This window comes from Anoplophora glabripennis, unplaced genomic scaffold (assembly GCF_000390285.2).
Source record: "Anoplophora glabripennis isolate ALB-LARVAE unplaced genomic scaffold, Agla_2.0 scaffold152, whole genome shotgun sequence".
Classification (NCBI taxonomy): Eukaryota; Metazoa; Arthropoda; class Insecta; order Coleoptera; family Cerambycidae; genus Anoplophora; species Anoplophora glabripennis.
In genome coordinates this window covers 269369-295097 of record NW_019416497.1, presented here as the reverse complement: position 1 = coordinate 295097, position 25729 = coordinate 269369, and the positions used below count along the sequence as shown (strand labels likewise).

Here is a 25729-nt window from a genome sequence, read left to right as displayed (position 1 = left end):
GTCCATTGACTGACAGCATCATCGACATCCTGCTTTAAAATTCTGCAATAAAACGGGTATACTTAATTATTTAAATGATGCATTATGGCTCTTTAAGGAAAAGGTTTCCACTTTTTCCAAATATCAGTACTCTGCTGAATATGAGCACTTATAAATTTACATGGTAGTCCTAAATCTCGAGACAACTGGATCGGTATGTTTCTAAAAATTATTGAAAGGAAGGTTTTTTATATACGGAGAAAAAAAATCAAATCGGCTACACGCTCCAACTTGCTTCACTCTCTAAACGTACTTGATACAAAAAAAGTCGAGTACAATTAATTAGATGAGGTCAAAATAATATCAGTTCTTCATATAATTTTTTTTCTTACAGGCCTTCATTACCAAGTTATGGTAATATGTGCTGTGATGAACCCTGGATGTAATTTATATGAACTTTTTACTTGCCTTTGAAGAACTACCTAGTAAACTGTTGTGCAAAGTGAAATAAATTGCATGGAAAACTATTATCTATTTTAGTAACAGGCAATTTACAGTGCAGGTTGGTGACTATCAGTCTGAGAAACGAGATACCCCAAGGTTCAGACCTATTTTATTCATAGTTCATTTATCATGTCTCAAAAGAAATTGTACATGTGGATCGTTTTCGTATGCAGACAACTTGACTTTCATCACCTTCTTCGACTTCTCAAACTGACTATGATCTGATAATCGTTGGTGTTCGAAATGGTTACTTATCTCACTACTCTAAATATTGTCACGTATATCTTCACAAACAACACCAAATTAAATTATAAAATTGAAGGTCATAGCCTAAATACTGTGTGACCATCACTGAATCAACGTTGAGTCATGGATGACTATGTGTCCAAAGTCGTAAAAAATGTAACAATTTATATTGTCTTGATTTTTCCATTTCCAAATCTCTTGGGGAAGACCGTTATTTATACTGAAATCTTCATAACCTGCAGGCAAGTACTAGGACTTTAGTTTTCTGCAGCTCCGTAAAGAGGTAAAAGGGGTTGTCGGACGCCTTTCCCATAGCACAGTCTACTATGGATACCTGGAGAAGACTCCGTCACGCTAGCCGAGCGTCTTCCCTTTCGGTATTTTGCTCTGATTTATTCGTCTATAATTTAGAAACGCCCTCGGAATGGCACCTTTTGCACTAAGGCTTTCAACTGAACTTCTTCCCACTGAATGTTTTTTGGACACGGATACTCTTGTCTTTATCACTTTGTTTGTAGGCTTTGCCTTGCCTGAGCACTTTTGTAGACCTCTTTAGAGTACCTACATTTTGGGCCTCTTGGAGCACCTTGTTTGAGCTAATTAGAGTTTCGATTTATCCCTTAGGATCTTCACCACAGGCACAGAAAGTCCTGAGGGGACTGGACGTTAGATCTAATTGTTAAAATTTACTTATTGAGACCTATTAACTATATACAAGTTCAAAGTCCTACTGTGATTGGTCAGAAATACCGTTTTGGTTAATGAATTGCAAAATATCAGAGTCGACGTTCGATCACAGTCAATATCAGCTTCGTCATTGTCCTGCGATCTAAGCCTTAGCATTACATTTTTAGTCTCTGGGGATTTTCTGTTTCCTTTCCTGCTTGTAGTTCGGTGGCTTGTCTTCAGTGGCTTCAGTGGCTTGTCGGGCTTGTCGTTCAGTGAGGTGGTTCTTTTTGTTATCCCATCTTAAATTCTGTCATATTTGGGAGGCTCTTTATTTCCCGGAATTAGAAACTGAGGTGCTTTTTCTGCACGATCGCTCTGCCACCAGCATCTTCCTCTAATGATGTCGTCTGCGTGCATGCTTGTGCATGTGAGAGTACGTGTGCGCATGCGTATGTGTGTTTCTGTAATGGCCTTGGTTCTACACCAAATAACCAGCTCCTTTTTTGTTCTGGTTATTCTATATATTACATTCGAATAATAATCTACAATTTTTAATTAATGGTTTTTTTATTATTTATTTATATATAAAAAATGATAGGTAGGCACTAAGTGCACAGATGTATGTGTAGTACAAAAATACCATCAAACATGAATATCATTAGCTACACATATTTTTTGTTATTTTAAATTTTATTCATTTAATTATATTTTTTTATTAATATTCTAGACAATTTTATTCTTTTTAATTTTTCTTGCTATTAGTCTTATTTTTATTGCCATTATTATTTTTTCCATCAATAAATATATTTTATAATTTTATATAATTGTTTAATGGACATTCCGTTATGCTATGTTGTAGGTTTCTAACCTTCCCGCACTGTCAGAAAAAAGGTTGTCTGAGGTTCATTTTGAATATACGAGTATATTCTCCAAATAAATAATGAAAGTTTCTCATCAGATTAATTGTGCGTACAAAGAAGCGATTAGTTTCAGCTAAAACCATGGTTTACTTCCCATTTAAGCGTGAATTTTTTTGTAGCTCTTTCCTGCTTTGCAATCGAGGTATATAATCTCCATTGCCTCTTTCGCTGTCTTATCTTTCATTCTTTTTTATTTTACCTACAGAAATGTATCTGTATGACGATTCTCTGTTCTGTAAAATAACTCTTTATGACAATTGAAACTTCACAGACCCCTTCTAATTCCGACACCACTTTTCATTAAATTGCACTAATTGCTACGAAGGAATAAATTAATGCAAACCCGAACAGTTTATTATTTCAAAGAATTTAATTAAATAAGTTAATTACTATTTTTTAGTCTTTATGTGCTCAATCTTCATCGAATTAAAAAAAAATTCTTAATGCAATTGTTTAAAAAAATGTCAAATAACGTCAAACATTTTATTGCTACTATAATTATCAGTATAATAAGTATATTACCAATAATTATGTTCTGATACTACGTTTTATGCTTTTAAACCAATTAGCAACTTTTTAAGGACAAATTAGTGTAAAGTAAAACCATATATTACGGAATATATTGTTATTGATAGGTGCAAAAGGAAGTTGGCTTTCATTATTTTATCAGCATAAGTTTTACAATTAGTTTAATAAATTTGTACAACTACAAAGAAAATTTAATTGGCTTTGTTATTATATGAATTTAACTCTAATTTGAGATTAACATATCTATCACTTAATTAAATTACAGTATTCAATTAGTGGCAATAATAAAACGAAGCACTTGCTTTTACCGGACAGTTTATAAGGCAAACCTTACATCCGTACAAATAAAAAATTTTAGTATAAGCTGAGGACTAATAAAGATTTTCATTATCGACTATAAGTATAATCATATTTACAGTCAGTATTAATAGAAATGGCCATTTTACTTATGAGTGTTAGTATAGACCGTACGATATTTGTTAAGACAGAATTAAAAGAAAAGAATAAGCCAATAAAGTTCTGTTATCGGAACTACTGTAACAATTTACTGGGACGTGCCTTGAAATTTTCCGGCAACGTCTTTCTACCTCGGGTGTCGAATGGGGTTAATTCCAAGAAAATGACGCATGGGCCTTCTTGGTCTACCTCAACAAATATGGTACGAACTATAAATCAGTGTGAAAATATAATTCCGTTCTTCATTTGGTTATGCACATATAAACAATAAATTATAGTGAATTTGTAAGCCAAGATGTCAATTCTTAAAACACCGATTTTATTAGACTATTTCATTTTACCTCAGAAAATATCTTTTAACGTTTCCTTCAAGAGCAAGAAGAAGGGCGTAGTCTAGTAAGGGATGTTAAGGTTGGCGTTCTATAGAAAAGAAATTGCACTTTTAGTAAGACAATGTTAGAACAGGTATCAACTTCCATCCAGGAAGTAAAGAAGCGTAACGCTAAACTAAAACAACTTCTTTTAATTCTTCGCATTGAAATATCACGGAGAACATGTAAACACCAGTAAATGTACCTTACCTATTTTCTCCAGCAAATTCGTAAAGATACTCAATAATTGTCATTAATGCATGTGTGAATAGTTTCTTAAAATCATTCTGCAGTGTATGATTATGGTTATAGTACCGTGCGCGATTTGCTGTGTGTTCAACAGGCGTGCAAAGTACAGGAAGCGTAAGATAAACATACGACGTAAAAATATGTCTTTTTTCCTTATTTTGAATGTATTGTCAGTTGTCTTATACCCTGAAGAAAACTTTTATGACTGGTACAGTGAGGATACATATATTGTTTCTAACTTGCTTAGATTTTCAAAAGTGCTTTACAAAAAATTGCATATAAATGTCGTCCCTTTTTAAACGAAAATTAATTTCTCTGTTACCTGACTAAGGCAGGTAAATACAGGGTGTTCTAAAAGTCCGTCAGGAAACTTTGGGAAGTGATTCTACGGATTAAAATAGTAGCAGTACGTAATGAAAATTTTTTTCGAATTGTCAATTGTTTGCAAGTTACAGCTTGTCGAAGTTCAATTTTTTTAATTTTTTTATTTAAATAACTTATTTAATTCAAGTTCGGTTAATCTCTCATTTGGCACACCCACTAAGTAGATGAAGCTCTATTGGATCAGTAAGAGAAAAGTATCATTACTAGAACTCAAAATATGTTTTGTTCATAACTTTTTTCTCTTGCTAGACATCACAGAAATTTAAACACTATTGAAAAGAGAAATAACATAAAAAAAATTATGTACTCAATTCAAGCCGATAAATGTAACCCTTTAGCAGGAAATCGCTTTTAATCGCTATTAAAGTGTTATTAAACATCAAATTTTTGACAATTGATTCTGCAATTAACCAAATTGCCATGCTGTAATACCATCTCTTGTAAAACCAGCTTCGTTAATAAATAAAATATTATTGGTAAATTCAATATACTCAACTTATTTTTCCACAACGCCATTACAGAACCGAAAAAAAATGTATTACCTATGGTGAAAAATCAAACATAACCTGCTAAACAATTTTTATTACAATTCGTAACACCAAAATTACTAATGATGTTTATTTGAAATATGGCAACTTGATTAATTATAGAAATAATTATCAAAAATATAAATAAACATGTGTTATTTCCTGGTAAACGGTTACATTTATCGGCTTGAACAAAGAGTACATAATTTTTTCTGATATTGTTTCTCTTTTCAATAATGTTTAAATTTCTGTGATGTCTAGCAAGAGAAAAAAGTTATGAACAAAACAAATTTTGAGTTCTAGGTAAAGTGCCCTCTAGCGGTGCATAATGAAAGTTTTCTCTGACCGGTCCAATGGAGCTTCATCTACTTAGAGGGTGTGCCAAATGAGATATTGATTAATCTAACTTGAATTAAATAAGTTATTTAAATAGAAAAATAAAAAAAATTAACTTTGATCAGCTGTAACTTGCAAACAATTGACAATTCGAAAAAATTTACATTACATACTGCTATTATTGTAATAAGTAGAATCACCTTCCGGAGTTTCCTGACGGATTTTCAGAACACCCTTTATATGCAAGTACTCATATGTAGTTATATTGTGTATGTTAAAAAAATTGTTGCTTCGGTTTCAAAATTCTATTATTAGCACTGTATCATTTTAGACCAAAATGTTCAAGGGCTTAAAGCCAAATATCGGGAGGCGAGTTTCTAAACCACTGAGAAATTATTTGGGGGCATTTACACTTAAGCATTTCCTTATTGTTATTAATACCATTCAATGTACTAATGTAATCGTAATTCTGTTTAAATTCTATCATTTGTGTGTAAAAGAAAAATGCTAATATTGCACTGTAATCATTTTGTTTTTATGGCCATGGATGTGATAATAAAACTTGTAGTTTCGTGCTTCTGATTTATTATTATTAAGAAACTCCCACATAATCTTGGTTTCTTGCGTAAATTTACATTTTACGTGACCATCACAGCGTAGACATTGGGACTTGACCTGATGACCAATATGGAAATCAATATGATTACGTTCTCGTATTTAATCCTGTACATGTTAAATAAATTTTAACTTTACGTATCTGGGTAAATGTGACATCACATCTGTTATCTTGCACAACGTCACATTTGATGTCAAAACTGACTTACTCAACAAATCCATGCAATTAGAGCACTTTGTATAAAGTATATTTACGTTACATTTCATTAATCTCTTAAGTAAACAAAAGCAATTAAATAAATATTACTGTTAATTTTAACAAAGTTCACTGTATCAGGTATAATTGTACTATTTGATCAACAAAACAATTGACTATTTTTATGAATCGATTGTGTTTGTTTCGGGTTAGTGCCTTATGATTCTCAGAAAATCGATAAAACTCTCCCACGAGGTATTACCAATAAATGCAGATCCTAATAGTTGCGAATCCAACTCAATTAATGCTTATTAGATGTTCTTCGAACAACATGCTTTAATGCCATTCAAAAAAATTACATAATATACACACGAGCGTAACTATATTAGCAAAAAACAATTGTTAATTCGCGTGCAATCCTAACAAATACAAATTCCCACAAATTTGTAGTCCAATTTATTATTTCATTCAAGAAGACAGTAGCACTGACCTATCCTAAAGTTTGCTTCAAGATATCTTTCTGCAAACAATTCGAAAAAAATTCCGAATTAACAACTATAGCGTCTATAAAAATTCATTCAACTTTCAAAATTATCTTGATGGTCAATGTTACGCTGCATAGTAGTCCATCGTCTAGTGAAAGCTAATTATTTAAATTTAATTAAATAATAAGTTAAATTAAGTCAGGTTAAAAAAGACATAATAAATTTAAAGAGAATTTCCGGTACTATGAAATTACTACTACCAAGACTGAATCTTCAAAATATATTCTGAAACCGCATCTTTCACTGAATTTGTTATTTAATTAATTATTATAGTCCATTGTTTCTTTTTTTTTAGTTTTTTCGTAGGTAACTGATTTTTCCTACTAGTTTTGTTTTAATGATACATGGTGGTCCAGAATTGAAAAAGGAAACTTCACCAGGTGATGAACAAATTGTTTTAAATAAAAAAACTTTTTATGCTCGATTTTTTCTAAATGCAGGGTTATTGGTATTAATAACAAATATTATATTTTATGAAACATTTCTAAGGATGTTTGGCGTAGATTTGTGAATTTACTTCGCTGACTTATCTAGTTTGAAGTAAAAATACGCTTAGTAGACTTACTAATACGTCAACCAGTGGTAGAAACACTGGTTAGTACCGCAAAGAGCATCGAAATTTCGACGCCACTGAGTATTCTACAAATACGATTTTCATTATCAATAACATTTCTAAGAAAAAATATACTTTTCATGTTGTTCGAAGAACGAGTTGCTTTTGAGATATAATTTTTTTTAGTTTTCAAATTAGCTTACCACACAATTAAGCAAATAGAAAATATTCATTTCACAAAAACAGTTTATGGGAGTATGTATTAGAAATATAATTTTAAATAGAACGGAAGTAATATGCCAAAAGTTCAAAGCAAAATTTATCAGAGGTTAATTTTTTAGACTTTTGACATATTACATTTCTCTTAAAATTATATTTCTGATAAAAAATTTCCTTAAACTGTTCTTGTAGATTGAATAGTTTTTTTTTTATTTTATGAACCATACGGTAAGCCCATTTTAAAATTATAAAAATCAGGATCTAAAATGTAAATTTTAAATAGTTCTTTTTTTCTAAATAAATGTAAAATCCATTTTCATAGAAATACCAGTAGTAATAAATTTGCGGAATATTCAGTTTTAACGAAATTCTGAGAGAGTAGTACTGTGTCTCCATCAGTGGTTGACATATTTGTAGGTAAAGAACAAGTAAAATTTTACTTCTAATTAGATTAATCAGCACACCAAGTTTTATCAATTTATGTTAAATAACCTCGGAGATATTTCAAACAATGTGATATTTCTTTCAAAGTTCAAGTTTGTATCTCGAAAACGACCCATGTTCATATGAAACTATTTTCTAAAGAAACTGATATTTTGAATTTTAAAATCTGGACCACCGTTGATAGAATCAAAAGTTTCCAAATTTATATTGATTGATTTGATTAAAAAAATATTACAAAAGAGACAGTTGGCAAAAGGACTAAAGGTTCGACTAAAATCATAAGAAGTTTGATTCATTTTAAGATTCAGTAAAATGTCTCGAAGAAGTAGCAACATCTCATAACGCAATCTTAAATAAAAATTTACAGTAAGGAAACATTAGAAACAAGAAAAGATTAGTTTAAAAAGCATATCTTAGCATCAGAGGCTTGCGTTTCGATTTTTTAGACAAAAATTGCAAAATGTACTTTTTATTTATCAGGTTGCTTTGATTGAAATATGAAATTACATTTTTAAAATGTATGTAACTTTTAAACAAAAACGAATCGGACCTATATTCATGTAAGAAAAAAATGTTTGAAATTAACCCAGCTACTATCTGCAAAAGTTTGTCATAGAGCTTATAAAACCTGTATATGTTGTAACAAGTAGAAATTGAAGTAAAAGATTTAAGTATAAAATCTAATAGAAATTAGATATATGGTGACAAGATAGTAAAGATGATTTGGTTGACAGCGGGATGAAATTTTGACAGTATAATATAGTAAAAGTAGAATGAAATCTCTGTATAAAGGAATCAAAAGTGTCTATAAAAGAAGGTAATATAGTAAAAAAAAGGATAAAAGGGTATTAAATTTGGAAAAATAAATATGTATAAATTATAAAGGTATATGATTGGTTGAGATTGAATACGATATATCCAAAACATTGTAATTAGATATAAGAGTGCGGTGAAAGAAGGATAAAAAAAAGTGGTGACCAAGGGAGACCGAAATAAATAGTGAGAAGAGAAGCAAAAAATAAAAAATCAAATTAGAAGATATTCAAATTGTAGCCATTAAAATAAGTTTAAAATCAGAAGAATTGTAATAAAATACAGAAGATTAAAAGAGAATCCCATAAAATACCAAGAAAAGAACAAGTATTGAAGAGAAGAAGAGTGGTAGAGAAAAGCACAGCACAGCATCAAGCACAGAGGCATTGTGGGTCAGTTAAAACCAAATAAGAAAGAAGCAACCAGGGAGAGTCAGGAAATAGGGAAGAATTTATTTGGCAGAAAGGAAAGTCGGTTTAAATCTAAACTGACAGATAAATCAAGAGACTCATAATACTGTCAGGTAATTAAAACATTATTTTTAATTGTCGTAGACACATAGAAAAGGAAAGGCCAGGAGAGGTGACGCAGACAGTGGCAATCTACGCAGTAGAGTAGCAAACAGAAGGAAGAAAAGACAAATTTTAGGAGAGTTCAAAGAAGGAAAGGAAGGATATGATACAAGGAAGGAGAAGACAGGAAGGACATCACGAGTAAGAAAACACAGACAAAAAGACAACAAAGTGTAGTATAGGTAATCATAAACAAAAATTGTATAGAATAAGGAATTAGAATTTAGTTAGCTCAGGTTAGATAGGGATCTAGGAAAGATTTTTATAAATTTATAAACTGTTGGTATAATACAAGAAGTTTAAACTCAATTAAACATTCCTATTTTATTTTTTTTTACAAAAACAGAGACAAAATTAATTACCTAATAACTTTTTTTCATAATAAATTTCAATAGCTTTCGAAACACATGCTCTATTAAAAATTTTAAAGCATAATTAAATTATAATTTCAGAGTATTTTTTTTTAAAAAGTATATAAAGAATAAAGTTATATTTAAAGATTAAAAATCAAAATTAAGTGCGATATTAATAGAGCTTGTTTGGGGTAAGTATAGAACATAATTTCTTGTAAATTTTAAGAATACTATAGGAAAAATCAAAATTAAACAATTTAATACATTTCACATATAAAATCGATCTTTATAATACTATAAATTGGCGCCTAACATTATTTTTTTAAATTCATTACACATAACAAACAAAATTAAATTATCATAAATATAACACAAAAATATATAATTATTTATAGTATTATAATATTATATACCTTTGACACAATGCATCTTGAAATAGAAATATCAAAAGTCCCATTATTTCCAACCAAAGAATTTGTGGTTAACAACATTCTGCTTATCAATTTTTATGAATTAAGCTGCAAGTAAAAACGAAAATTTACACTATATGTAGCAAAATTTATGACTAGTTAATAAAATATATAATGAAAATAATAAAGACAAGGCTTTGGTGTATAAATATACAAAAGAAACAATTTCAATGACTTCATTATTTTTTATTTTATTCAGTTATTGAGCTTGTCAATGGAAATATTTCTTGCGAGTTTCTAGATGCCAAAGAAAGTTTTTTATTAAAAAAAATCAAATTCACTCTATTTTATAATTATTAAAATTTAACTTGACCTTAACTTAATAGGTAATACATAATTATAGTCTAAAAAATATTTTTTACATGTAAATTAATTGGAATGAAGATAATTTGCCAAATTAATGCCAACAGACGCATTACAACATCTGTTTTGTGTTAAAATGCTATCATATTTAACTATAAATCCTTCAATTATCATTGTTATCAAATATTTGGGTCAGCTCATTTAATTTTCAATAAATAAGCTAGTGTTGACTGGCTTGTTGATTACTGGTTAATATAATTATTACGTACATAAAAAATCTTAATTATTAAAATTGTTTTGTCCTGACAACTCTCGTCTGCTCTCGTTTTGTTTCACACTAATTAATTGTAGCAATTTTTTAAAGTCGTTGGGAAAGAAATGTTTTTCATTGTGTATAGGAATACGCCACCTTTTTAATGACCAATTCCAAAATTTTTGTCCTGCCAAGTGTCCTTTAGGGGACCAACGTGATGATATGAAAGAATAATGTCAGAGTTGTGGGAAGACCAATGACACATTTGTCTTTAAATCCATCTCCATCCCATCCACATCCCAGAATAAAATGAAGAAAATTTCACTTGAACTTCTTGATTTGAGAAAGTTGTCGCCAATGGCGCCATTGAACACTTGCACCAAACATAACTTCATTTCCTTTAAATCAGGGTGTTCCTTTCATAAAACATTATTTCTCAATAATTCTCGTAATCACAATTGAAGTTTTAGAAAGACTTACAGGATTATCTCTTAAAAATAAAGTATAAAGCAAAACACTTCTTCAGTGTCATTTACTAATTTTATTAAACTTCATGAGCGATTTTTTCAGTTAATTTCCGTTCTGAATACCACGATAATAGTCAATAGTAAAATACAAGTAGTAAATAGTAAAAACATTTATTACTGCTGCGCTAAGTGTTGCACAGAGAGTGATTTATAACAATAACACAGAACCTGTCATTGCAGTTGATCTGGGAATGAATCTATTAGCAAATAACTCAAATGCTTTAAATGCACCTGTTGTTGACCTTGCATATGTGCTCATTATGAAACCGCTCTTCAGAGGCTACGATATAAATAACTACATTATCATTGTCGAGGTGAAACTTACGAGATGTCAGGGTCGCACTTACTTTAATTCGTTACTACTGCATTTTATATTTGCATCTGCCGTTAAACTTCAGTTAAGGTTTAATTCAGACAGCACAACATTAAATTAAACCCTAAATATCTACCAAACATATATCTAGACCATATTAATTAATAGTTATCTAAAAAATAAAAATAATCTACTCAAATATTGTTAATGGCAAAAAATACTACCTACTGTTGTTATTTAATGATATTTTGAGAAGGTACTGATCTGCGGGCTACATGACTTGTTAGATCTCATCAGTGAGTCATAGGTAAGACAACCGATGAAAGATTTAAGCTATTTGGATGTATCTACCAATGCCAGTCGATATTAAGTAGCATCGATATTTAAGATACGGTATATACTTCGTAGGTTATGTCTTATCTGCACATACCTAATGCATTGAAATAATTAAATAATGCAACTGCCTTTTAGCATACTTGGACCTACAGTGGCTCTATTAGTGATGGGAGATTTCGAGTGAAAATTCGAGTGGTACTCGATTATTGAGATCACTCGAGATATCTCGAGATGTTTACTCCCACCACTCGAGTGATTATTAGCCTACGGTTGCACCCCAAAATGTTAGTGCATACTGCAATAGACACTGATTGCGTAACCTTTTTTTAGAATAAAACGAAAAAGTGGTTAGGTTTTGAAGTGCGTGAGCTTTTTTTTTTAGCTACGCTTATAAGTAATATATGACTAATATGTACAAACATATTTGTGCGCCGCTGGGATGAAAACGACCAATATCTCGTATCTCGAGTGATCACTCGATTATTAGAAGTACTCGATTACCGATAACTCGATTATCAAAATTGGTCGATTATGCCCATCACTAGGCTCTATACAAGACAGTGGCGACAATAGCGACTAAACCCCGCCCATCCGCCATGTTGCATCCAATGTCAAATTAAAAGTAACTTTTATAAAAAATAAATTAAAGACAAGAGTAATTTTCTTATAAATTTTACGCACAGATTTTAAGCAAATCCTTGGAAAGTCCCTTTCCAAGGATTCCCTTCCCAAAGTTTCCCTTGGAAAGTGATTTTAAATAATGAATTAATGTAGAATCTACTTGTGCAATAGGGGAGGACAAATATATAATAGTAGCAACTATTGGTTTTTATTTTCTAGACAAGTAAAATAATTAAGCTTACCTACATTACACAATGAAATTTATTGAGTTTATATTACAAAAATAAATAATTAATACTAATGATAGTATTCGTTACAATAAATGTCCAACAACACTTTTACTTGCAAGCTTTTTTATGCTTTTTGGCATTTTTTGGAAGCTATGTTTAATCGGAAGATAATAAATCTTTTAACAATAATATATTTGATCTGATGACAATTTGGTAGATCTAAATTTAAACCAGACATTTCTTTAAAAAAAAACTTTTAAATTTATGTTTTGTCAAGATACAATCGCAAAAAATGTTGTAAAACACTTTTCATCTGCAAGAAGAAACAAAATACCACTTCATTACAAAAAAGAGTGCATGTTCTCTAAATATCTTAAGTACGCTAAACTTTGAATATGTTTTATAAATTGGCGTTTTAGAACTAAGAGCGTGTACACAGTTTGTACAAGTTTTTGATGTTTTAACAATACTTTGAACAATATATCCGCACACGTTATAATGAGAATTTAATTCACTAAAACTAAGATTAAATTTTGGTCCTTCTATGTTAGCAGGAACCTTAACTTCCTAAGTAGGTGTTATATTTTTTGTTATAGTGTCCAAAAGACCTGAAAGAAATTCACGGTCGTCGTCCTTATAGGAGCTTCTGCAAGCATTATAACTATCCCTTAGCACAGAATACCCAGTATAGCATCACTAATAATCGCCAAAATTAAAATAAAACAATACAAATATTGAATAACACCATAAGAATGCTCCTGACACATGACACATCACAGATGAATTTGACACTGGATGCAACATGGCAGCTAAAATCACGTGGACCAATTAAAAATGATACACTGATATTGTCACCACTGTCTTGTATAGTCACTGTACTTGGACCTGGTTTCAAAGAGCAAATATGATTTCATTAGATGATAACTTTAAACTAATTTTTAGACTTAATTTGAACTAGTTTAGTGATTAGTACTTACTGAAGTCACTACAAAACGCAAGCTTTAGCATTGCTAGATAATGATATCCATGGGCGTAGCCAGGGAGGACAGGGTAGGACCACGCCCCCTCTATAATTGTGAGGGTCAAACCAAAAAGTGTTTAGGTTTTGAAATATCTAGCTAGCAAAAATCCTAGCTACGCCCATGATGATATCTAATGACAATTTTAGGAAAATGTTTAAGTTTGATTTGAATTAGGTTAACAACTTTTAAATAAAGTAAAAGTGAACAAGAAGCGCTAATAGTAAAAAAACATAATTAAATAAATAATAATTTTTGTTTCATTTTAGGATGAAATGTATCATTGTAAATTGGAATTTAATTATAACTTATTTTAGAAATAAGAAAAAAGGGTCCAATTCCTCACTATCCCTTTATCTTTATAAAGGTTACCGGTTTCGAGGTCACACTTTTCACCTCATCTTCAGGTCTTACAAGCTACAATATAACATAATTCTAAAAATGTAATTTAATTTTTCAACTTACAAGAGAGGTCACACCGATTTGACCGAGTCTCTGTGTACTTAAAGAGATTCACCAGTGTAGTATCGTAAAGGTGCACAATTTGGGAATAAGGGAGAAATTTTTCTCGAAAGTGTTAGGTTCCATACAAATTCATTCACTGATCATCCATCATCAATTACATAGCCACACACAAAGAAAGTTGTTTGTAATCCGGTGTCAGAATTGAGCTATCACATACAAGGAATTTCCCAACAAAAAAAAACAGGTTAAAAATAGCAAAAATTCACGAAAAAGTGCTAAGAAAAATATAAAAATTGTTTTTTCTATATTCAAATATTCATTTATATGGTTAAGACTCCGCCGAACATGAATCCGCGGTCAGAATTTATTATTCTTTTTCTAACCTCAATAATAAAATAAGATCCACTTCTTATTTGTGGAAGGGTGAAATCGGCGGTGACTATTAGACGCCTTCATTGTAGCCATCTTTCTCTATCGCACGGATTTCTATGACTTACTTTATCGCTCTCATGTAACGGCCGATGAACCATGGGGACTTTCCGACCCTGTATATTAAAATCTTCATTTATAAAATGGTTAAGACCCCGCGGAAAGTGAATCCGCTGTCAGAATTGATGCTTCTTTTTCTAACCTCAAAAAAACCGGGTCAATTAAGGTCAGATATTACGAATTTTCATAAAATAACAGATTCGCGCCAAATTTGATACACAGGGGTTTCCAGGGTCGCTGATCACTAGAGGGTCTTTCGTCGGCTAGTCATAGTCATTCGTTGTAAACAAATAAATAAACACGTAAATAAAAATAAATAAATTTTCGTACTTTATCAGTGAAAGATCGTTTTTCACCCCTTGGCGTGTTCGACATTATTAGAATATTAAAACACGTATACACGAAGTAAACGCGAAGCCAATAACTGCTGTTATTACTGGTTTCGTACGATGCGATGTAGCGAAAGGCTGACGCGACGGTTATGATCATCCGACCGAGTCCCGAATTCTAGTGATTTTGTAATATTTTACTTTATAACCTGAAAAAATTATTCACGGGTTTTCTGCCTAATCTTAGGTAATAAAGTACATAGAAAATTAAATTTCTAAAAACGAATTTTGTAAATACGATCAGGGATTCGTGATCAGTGGTCCCGAAAACCCCCGTATACTAAATTTGGCGCGAATGTGTTACTTTTTTAATTTGGTCGGCCATCTTGAATCCGCCATCTTGAATTTTGCAAAATTGACCTCGAATTCATGATCAGCGACCACGGAAACCCCGGTATACCAAATTGAGGTTAGAAAAAGAATAATAAATTCTGACCGCGGATTCATGTTCGGCGGGGTCTTAACCATATAAATGAATATTTGAATATAGAAAAAACAATTTTTATATTTTTTTTAGCACTTTTTCGTGAATTTTTGCTATTTTTAACCTGTTTTTTTTGTTGGGAAATTCATAGTATGTGATAGCTCAATTCTGACACCGGATTCGTGATCAGGAGGCAAAAATACTTCGGATAACATATATCGCATAAAAAGTACAGACAACTTTTTTAGTGTGTGGCTGTTATCAGCGCCAATTTTTCAGAAAATGATCATATACGCGTGGTTTGCATCAAAACTTTTCAACCAAAGAGATTTTTTTCAGAACGTGAATGAAGTATGTTTTCCCTTTGATAGACTAAAAGAACCTTGTGTTTGCTCAAATGTTGCTTTTATTTCTTGTAGTCTATGCCAGTTTCTATGCTTTGTTTTATTGATAATAATCGTCTGTGCACCTAAATTAGAAAAGCAATAAAAACGACCTATGTATTCCTTATTACCTTATTTCCAATGCAATCGGTGACCTTTCCTTGTTGGAAATGTCACCGTTTCTCTAGGTTTGTTCCAGATACTGAGTATAGTTGTCAATAACACCCACGCAATACATCGATGCTTTATTCTAATTTCGACACAAGATACAAACACAAATTTGATTGAAAGTATTATCTTCCACTTGTCCTTGTACAAGAGAAGTCTCGAACTGGTGAAGTATCGTCAATATTACAGGCAATGGAAAAAGTAAATAACACCACGATTTAATAAATAAACTAAAACAAAAACTGAAGAACATGAACAAAATTAACGGCAACCAACAGTGATCGTACCGTGCAGAAAATTTTATTGATTTGATCTTACTTCAGTTTTCGAGTATTCAAAATTTGCGAAGCCTTGCCGTACGTTATCAGCGTCGCAGCTTTATCAGCATGAAGCACCGTTTCATTAATTTCTACATTGATTTAGACAACGATTGCAGTCCCAATACTTTGCTTGGCACGACAGGTAGAAGGAGGTGCCCCCACTTTAACATGTTATACACCAGACAATTTGAATTACTTTTTAGCAGGTATTATGTCAGTCGAAGTAAACATTTTAACATCAAAATCGCCCGTGATTAGTGCGAATGTTCCTTCAAGGCTGAGACAAATTGGGGGCCCATAAACGATAGATTTGTACCAGACCGCGTAACGGAACGTAGTAACAATAGCTATCTCAAGTCAGATAAGCGCCGGGAAATCGTTAGAATGTGTCTCTGCTCGTAGTAAGGTTAGTTTAAATTTCTCTCACCACCTTAAAAATAACGTCCAACACTGCTAGCTTTAAGTGCAAATTTTAAGCAAATGACTAAGCATTTTTCCATGCTTTTTCATACTAACCAAATACCAAAGATTTTGAAATATAGGGATAAGAAATGAACTCTAGATTGCTAAATTTCTATGGTTTAAAATGGCCACTTACTGTAACTTGATACATTTAGTGAAAATATATTGTTAAATACCTTATAAAATTAGCACGCCCTTTTTTGTTTTGTTTTCTCCAATGTTACATTGCTGGCACCTACTTAAAATTTATTCTATTATTGCCACATAATTTCTACACAATCATGTTATAAAAACCAGGAATATTAAGTATAAATCAGGTTATAATAGTAATTAATATCCATAATTAATCATGATTTCCTACATTTTCCATCTAAATTACTAATAACGTAAGTACGATAAGAAAGTTACAATTAAAATGTATTACTAAAGTCTATATCTACCGAATTTCCTCCTAAATCAAATCTAAAATAACGAAAATATGTTAGACGTTATACAGTTTTTATACAAATGTAAAATCATTTTTCTGTAATATGAACTAAATAACCATTATTAAGTTTATTACAATATTCCTATAATTTTTCTAAAATGTCTTTTTTCGACTATTTTCTATTTGCTATTTTGCTTTCTAAAAATGAGTTTATGCCTATTATATCTAAACTATTGTGAAGTAATCATATAACAGTTAATTGTGTTTCCGAACTTTTAAAAATTTTATTATTTTCTTGCGTGGTGTTCAATTTTTCTAAAAATTTAAATGACTACAAACAAAGCCTCTCATTTTTCGCAAAAGAACCTAAATCTGTCAACGCAATATTGTTAGGAATTCCAGTAAAGTCGTATATATCAAGTTTCAGTTACTTTACAAAAACGTAATTACCTCATTTCATTCTATTATTGAATTATAGATATACCGTAGACTTATCCTGAATTCTGAAATCCTGAGATAAAGTGTAATTTTTATTTTTTTTAAGAAATCTTGAAGTTCTTTATAAACAAAGGAAGTTTTGTATCACAAAATTAAATGTATTATAATCTCATAAGTTTAATGTTTTAATTTATTAGTTTTCTTGATCTATTTATTTTCAATGAAACATATTAAAATAATTCATAAAGATGAATAACATAGCGACTGCTGATTGAGATGTACAAAAATCCTTATGTTTGTTGTTTTAAAAATCAACACATACCTACAGTGACTTTCACTATATCGGACTTTAACCATCGATAGAACTCGTCAAAAAATGTCATTTTGAAGTATACACTTTTTCTTCCAAAGGCTTCCTTTTTGAGATGTAAGCTCTTGAAAAAACATTTTTTTTTGGTTTTTATTTATTTTTTCTTAAACTATGAAGGCTATTTGTTTTATATTTAGTATTGAGTGTGTGAATGAAAAGCTCTATCGATTTTACAAATTATTGTGAAAATAGATCAATCATAGGCGTCCGTATGGGACTTTGATACCCCTATAATTAAAATAATTTCTACGCCACTGAAAATTTTTCAAAATTAATATATTTTTTTACATTGCGGTTTATACTACAGCAAAAAGGTCTCTTATTATTTTTAAAAGAAATGCTTGGTTTTTGAGAAAAATGGCTTATGGATTTCATTATATGTGAAATGGTTAAGTTTTTCAAACAAAGTAATGCAAAATAAAATATTTAATATTGAGAAACAAACAGAAATAACAATTAACAATCACAACAGATGTTCGAAATATTGTCCTCGAACATCAATGCAGTTCTCATATCGACTAATTAAGTTTTGAACTGCTCTCCTATCATTTTGGGGTTGTGTTTAAGAGTCTTACAATTATTTCCAATTCTTCTTCTTAACATTTCAAGAGTACAGACCCTTTCTTTAATAAATCCCCAAACGAAATAATCCATGAGATTTAGATCTGGCGATCGTGGCGGCCAATCAATGAGACCGGTATCAGGTTCTGCATGATTCATTTCCAAAATACGCCCGATTCAACGACGTGCATAGTACTCCCCGAGCCACTGTCTTATGTGAATCTGAATCCATATATTCCTCCTAAAAAGTAATGGCAAGTCATCGAGTAAAATATTTAAATCTTCTTTGTCTGAAAAACTTGACCATTTCACATGTAATGAGTCCATAAGAAGCCATTTTTCTCAAAAACCAAGCATTTCATTTAAAAATAGCAAAAGACATTTTTACTGTAAAATAAATCACAATGTAAAAAAATATTTGTTTTGAAAAATTTCCAGTGGCGTAGAAATAATATTAAAAATAAGGGTTATCAGAGCCCCTTACGGACGTCTACGATTGATCTATTTTCACAATAATTTTTAAAATCGATGGAGCTTTTCATTCGTACACTTCTCACTAAATATAAAACAAATGGCTTCCATGGTTTAAGAAAAAATAAATAAAAACCAAAAAAAAATATTTTTTCAGGAGGAGTTTTTTTTTTCTAAAAGGAAGCCTTTGTAAGAAAAAGTGTACACTTCAAAATGACATTACTTTGACGAGATCTATCGATGGTTAAAGTCCTGATCATAAAAAGTGAATCACCCTGTATACGAACACCCACTGTTCTTTATAATTCCACTAAAAACGGATTTCATCTTTTAAATCTTATCTAATAAGCACTAGAGCTGAATTTTTTAAATTGTACATTTTTTATTACCATTTCTTGTACTATGATTTATTTTGATTTTGGGCATTCTAGACAGATAACTTCCTAGCCATTAATAACTAAAGTAAAAATAAAAATAGTTTATCCGATTATCCGAATTGTACTAAAGAAAAAACACATGCCTGCCATATTCACAGTATTATAGGATGTTATAAATTATTAAAAGAAAAATTTTTCTTGTTTCTAAGACGACAATTGATCCGCGATAATTTTACCAGCCCGTACGTCTCAGTTACGTACCATTTTTGTTTTATTGAGATTTTATTCAGAATGAACGAAGGGTACGGATCCTTTCAAGCTGGAATTAATATACAAAGTGTTACAGAAGTGAAGACAAAAAATAAAGTGGATGATAGAACACGAAAAATAAGATAATTTGTTTTGTCTTTTGTTTGTGTTATTTGATTTGTAATCAGCGATTTTAACAAGAGTCCCTCTTTTATTTTAATACGAAACTAAACTAAAAAACCTAACCTCAAAAAAAATTGTGTCATAAAATGTCACTGAGAGGGATGGTAGCAGCCTTCTAGATGGTAGAAAATGAACGACAATATTGTATTTAGCTCTCTTAGAAACGTACCTGTACAAAATTTCAATGCAATACATTGTTTTTTTTTGTAAAAGACAAAAGCAAAAGACGATAGACCCTCGGCCTATAAGAAAAATCGTCTTAGATTTTGATGTTCCATCACCCACAATTTTTTTTGTACTTAACTCCACAACACCGTATATATCTGAAGATATGAAATAATATAATAGTATAATATAATTCGTTAATTTGTAATAATTCCCACTTTCATATACATATGTATATTCTGAGATCTACACGAATAACCACCTCTTATAAGAGAAAAACTATATTCTTTGGTTAAACAGACATAATTTTTAGCTTACGTTGTCTGTAGATTAATTTAGCCACCATTTAAAATGGATTCTGACAGACAATGAACCCTAAGTTCTTCATCTAACTTAATATGTTTTTTCTTTGAGCAATTTCGATTTAAATGTGTTACCTGAAGGTTTTTATGTAACAAACGATCATTAAATGCTCGTTATAACTAATCAAAATAGTGCGTTCTTTGAGTGAATCGATCGATAGACATTCATTTGACGTCTCATTGTTTTCAGTCGTGTATTTAACATTTGCACTAATCATGAGACACAAAGTGGTAAGGTTCAGTGTTTTTATTGTCACTGCGATTACGTTTGCCAATGGCTACCTCAGGACTAAAGGTCCCGCAGGATTCGACGAGGAATTTGAGAATAGCGTCCAAAAAGGTATGTAAAAAAATAAAATACACATGTATGACAAGGATTTGTCTGTATCAGAATATTTTAAGAAAACTTACGTATGATTCTTTGAATTTTTAATTTAAGATGTTTAGTTACGCAATAAACTAATATATTTTTTTGAAAACTATTAACTAGATGAATTTTACACAATACGAAGAATAATGTAGCATAGAAACCAAAGATGTAAATAAATAATTTCTTTAAAATTTGGAAGAAAATGAATTGTTGTAGTACTTTGAAATTATTTAATTTACCTATATGTATTTTATCATAATCAAATATTACCAATTTCACAGAGATAAACTATTGCAATCATTAAAATCAAATTGTCATGTGATGTCGTAAAGGTTAATCAGTAAAAAAAAACTGTTGAGTTACGTAACAACTCTATATTTTTCTTATTTGCTAGTAAATTCCGCTTTGCACACTAGTAATTATTACACAAATACACGAACGTACTTTTTAAATCTATGAAAACGTTGTAAAGCCTAGAAATTTATGTAATCTCACAACACGATAATTAGTTAATCTTATTCTGCTGCGAAGTTTTTAGATTTAAAAGGCGTTTAAATCAGATTCACATTGTATTTAATATTATTACTACAATAACTGCTATGTAACAAAGAAACCTACTCACTGGTGCTTACAATAAACACGAATTCTTTACAGTCGCAAGGTCACTTCCTTTTACTTCTTTATTGATAAGATTACTTGAGCTTAATTAATTGTTATTGTTGCCTTTTACAAAAAAAATGTAAATTACTACTTTACTATTCAAATGTTAAACTGAAAGGCACCTTAACTTAAAGTTAACGACCTACAACTTGATCAAACTCATCTTGTCGGGGTTCAAGAAGAGAGTCCCCACTAGGAACGACAAAGACCCAAGGGATGTTAATATTGGGACGGTAGGTTCAGACACGGAATGAGCTCCCGTGATCTGGTAACGTTCTCGACAAGTTGAATTTGATCAAGCTGTAATAACTGTAATTTGTAGATAATGATACCAACAAATGATTGTATTAATATATTTATTAGCATTCTCGCTTATTTGAAACAGTCCTTTACTATACTTAGTTTATGATGATTTCTCATTTGCATGGTCTACTGAGCTCAAAAAAACCTTTGCCAAGAATTAGAAAATCGTTGAGGAAGAAATCTGAAATTTAAATTCTAAAATATTTGCTTTAGTAAATATAATTCTTAAATGCAAATTTTTGGACGCCCGGTATAAAATTATGTTATTTAAAATACGTCAGCTATGTTTATAATAATAGTAGAATATTTCCAACAGGTTATACTCAGTTATAGGAAATATATAGGAGAATAAATAACAGATTATAGGTGCAGAAGTGAATGATAATGCATTTAACACAAATGCCAAATAAAAATATTTAAAAATATAAAAAAGAAGCATGATAAAAACACATAAATTAATTCAAAATAGACAAGTTTTGTAGTCTAGACGACGCAAAATTAAAAATTCATTATATTGTTATTGTGCGAGGGACTAACCGGTTAATATTTTGAAACATAAACAAACAGTCAATACAATTGTATGCAAGGTTATATAAAGAATTAATAGCATTGAGTTTCCTTATAAGCTAAACATTTCAGAAACCCTCTTTCGATAAGCTCGATACTACATATATGGCAATTATGATTGGGTGACCACACAAAAGCATCATAATCCAGTTCATTTGTTTGTTAACTGTCCACTGTCTACTACATATAATAAATCCCGGAACGTTTAAAGCAGATAAGGAAATACAAACGTAAAGTTCTGGTCAAGACATTTCTAAATTTTTAATTACTTGACTTTATTGAATCTCTTCAGAGGGTATAATTGATAATATAATTGAATAGAATAAGAGCTCACTTACTGAACGAATAGATTTTGGAGATTTAAAAACCTCACATTCAATAAATTGCTGACAGTCAATGACACATTCTTATACATTTTTTATGTCTCAGAAAATAAAAATATCTATCTATTTATCTATCAAACAAGAGCACGAGAGAGAAAGTAGGTAATTCAACTGAGAACCAAATTGTTCCAGCTTGTGCAATAATATAAAGTGGTCCATTTGGGCAAAGGCAAAGTCAGTAATAACAATTTCATACTGTTGATCCAAGTGTTCACAAAGAGAAGCAAGCTTGATTATACTTGATCTTCTAGAAATAAAACCACGATGCTCTGTGGCTAGGTTGTTCTTAATATCATTAAATAGTGTGCCATGAATGATGATTTCAAAGATTTTGGAGGAATTGTATAATATGGATACAAGTCTAGAATTATTTACTAGTGCAGGATCATCTTAGAGTTGTAGTATGAGATTAAAAAAAATGGTAGCGGGTCAGCCACCACATATATACAATCCTTTATAAAAAAGCTAGGTGTGCCATAAACACCTACTGTCGTTTTATTAGCTATTGCATGATCCTTTATGATTCTAGCTACTCCCAAGGAAGATGATGAATTTATATTGTCATTAAATGAGGGTTAAATCTTCTATTTTCAACAAATGACCCGAACAACTGACGGGTCAGTTTCGATACATACTTTTCACAAAAGTGTTTCAATTTATACATCCTAGAATCAAGATTTGTTTTTTTTTTTGAGAATAACATTGTCGATAATACAGCACACAAAACAAAAAAAGTAGTCTGTTCTTTTCAGCAGATCCTATAACTGATGTCATGTTTTCGGAGTCATCGAACACGAATTTGATGTCAGTTTGGCGCCAGCAAAAACGGGTTATTTGTGAAGGTTCGTAACGTTGTGAGAATCTCCATACATTTGGATCTGCTGATGCCAATCTGGAAACGAGAAAGAATATAAAGAGGAAGAAGATCACAGTGAAATAGTCAATGATCACGAATATATATCCTGGCATGGAAAGAAACATCCGCAAACGTTTATTCAGGGTGGGCCACATTATATTATTCTCTAGGTTTATTAAAAGACGGAGCTAAATATTCAGCTAGAGAACTGAAAAAGAAAAATATGTCTGAAGGAATCAAATCTTTTTTTGTATATCGATCACGTGAAACAAGTTTTTGGAAATATTGTTCTTCAGATGAAGAAGTGTATTGTTACGTTAAAGGTTTAATAAAGGAATCAAAACATAACGTTTATAAAGGCTACTAATGGAGGTTAGTCATTGACTACTCAAAATGAAGCCTGTAGGAATCCTACATTGAAAGTTATGATAGTATTAAGTATGTTTTAGAAAAAATAACATGTGTAGAGCACAAATTTATGGAGATTTCAAAATCACTAATAATCAGGATTTACCAAGTATCCTTGTTTTCTGAGTTTATGGGACAGTAGAGATGGGAATAATTACTATGAGCAAACAATTTGCCCTAACCGAGGAGATCTGAATCCAGGGTCTTTTTAACGTTACCTAAGCACCTTTGCTAGATCCATTTAAGGTTCTGCTTCGTCCACTTCAATGAAACAATTCGTTAAGGCTTTGGACGAAAAAGGTGAATGTTATGGGTACAACGGGTTCCTAAAATCAGTAATGCTAGTTTTTTATTGAAAATAAACGAAACTGAGAAGGCAAATAGAAAAATTTTTGGGAAAACTTCAGAAAATTTTAATTACATGGTTTACTTACCGATAATTTAGGTGATTTGATGATTTAGCAAAGTGAACGATTTCACCAAGATTGAAAGGAAATGGGAAAAGGTAGGTAAGTTGGATGCTGAAATGATAATAATATAAGGTTAGAGGTATGTAAAAAAAGAAAGAAACTCACTACATCAGTCTTTTGAGTACAAAAGAGTTCGCTATAAAAATATATTTTTACTGTACATCGCATACTACCTTGTGTAGATATACATCCTTTTATATGAATTGAGTGAACATTTTCTTGAAAATGGTGGTTGCTGATCTCAAACTGACTTCAGATTCGTCTTCAGTGAGACCTAACTTATAGAGATAGTGTTATGGAATCCACTATGCGGACCAGCTTCCACGACGTTACAATTCTTAAACTTATACCTAAGTAACCAGTTTTTTGAGGATCTCGAAAATGGTAGGTGCTGACGCCAAACTAATTTCAGATTCATGTTCAGGGAGTCTGAAAATATGACAATAACAGGGTCTGATCAAAACAACAGACGACTTTGTTTGTTTTGTGAACCTCTGTAATCAGCCTGGAAAACCATGGAGGAAATTTGTAACGACGCTTTTTTTAAGCACACATGTTCCAAAAACATAAATTCCGTTAAAAAATCATATTTTTAATTATGTATTTTACTCATTATGTATTCAATTCGAAGTAGAAATTTTTAAATTTTACAAGTACTTATGAAACATTATTGCACTTTTAACATTTATTAATAACCATATTGAATTTAATATAGAATTCGGTTGATATTGCACACGCATGTTTAAAAGTTCTACAAGTTAATATTATTACATTTATTTAATTATTTTTGTACAGATTTAACACTTTAGAACCAATTACAAACATTTCATAACTTTAATTTACATGTAAAATCTAATTAAATTACATAATAAAATAATAATAGAATACTTAGATTTTTGTGAAAGTCTCATTATAAAAAATACGCGCAACTTACCTTTATTTTGGCAACCTACCCTGTATCCTTTATTATTTATTACAGCCAAATAAAAAATTTTGACATTTAAAAATATCTTTCCATTTTTATTGTATATCATAATTCATAATGTATTTCTGATGAATGAATGAATTGGATAATATTTTATCTTATATAATACTCTATTGTTGATCAAGATTAAGGTTTGATTTTGTGCAACAACTGATAATGTTTATGCTTGTTTAACGTTAATTGATTGAACAGTGAAAATCTGCAATTCCCAAAGATATTATCTAATTTATATTAAAAAAAAATTGGTGTAGAAGTAAAAAAGAAGAGAACATTTAGTTACAATATCAGTGATTATATTACTATTTACATAATAAAAGAAAGGATTTTGAAAATTGAAATTTTTATAAAAAATTTTAACTGTACAATGTTAAAATATTAAAAAGTGTAATAAAATTTAAAACATACGCACGTATTTCACAACTCAGAAACTTTTTACATTAAATTAGAAATTTATACGCTAAAAGATTAGTCTT

General features: G+C 30.6%; 1 protein-coding gene across 2 annotated transcripts in view; it reads left to right on the top strand.

Annotated features, from left to right (window-relative positions):
* The window catches only part of LOC108910581 (major royal jelly protein 3), a 94491-nt gene that overhangs the window by 13060 nt on the left and 55702 nt on the right, over positions 1-25729 (top strand). Inside the window, exons 1-2 of one of the 2 annotated variants that reach the window (XM_018715232.2) lie at positions 16428-16595; positions 20445-20594. The exons of the other annotated variant lie outside the window; for it this stretch is intronic. Of the exons in view, the coding sequence (XP_018570748.1) occupies positions 20471-20594 (124 nt within the window). The 5' untranslated portion in view covers positions 16428-16595; positions 20445-20470. Of the gene's footprint in view, positions 1-16427; positions 16596-20444; positions 20595-25729 lie in introns of those variants that run through there. 2 annotated transcript variants of the gene reach the window in all.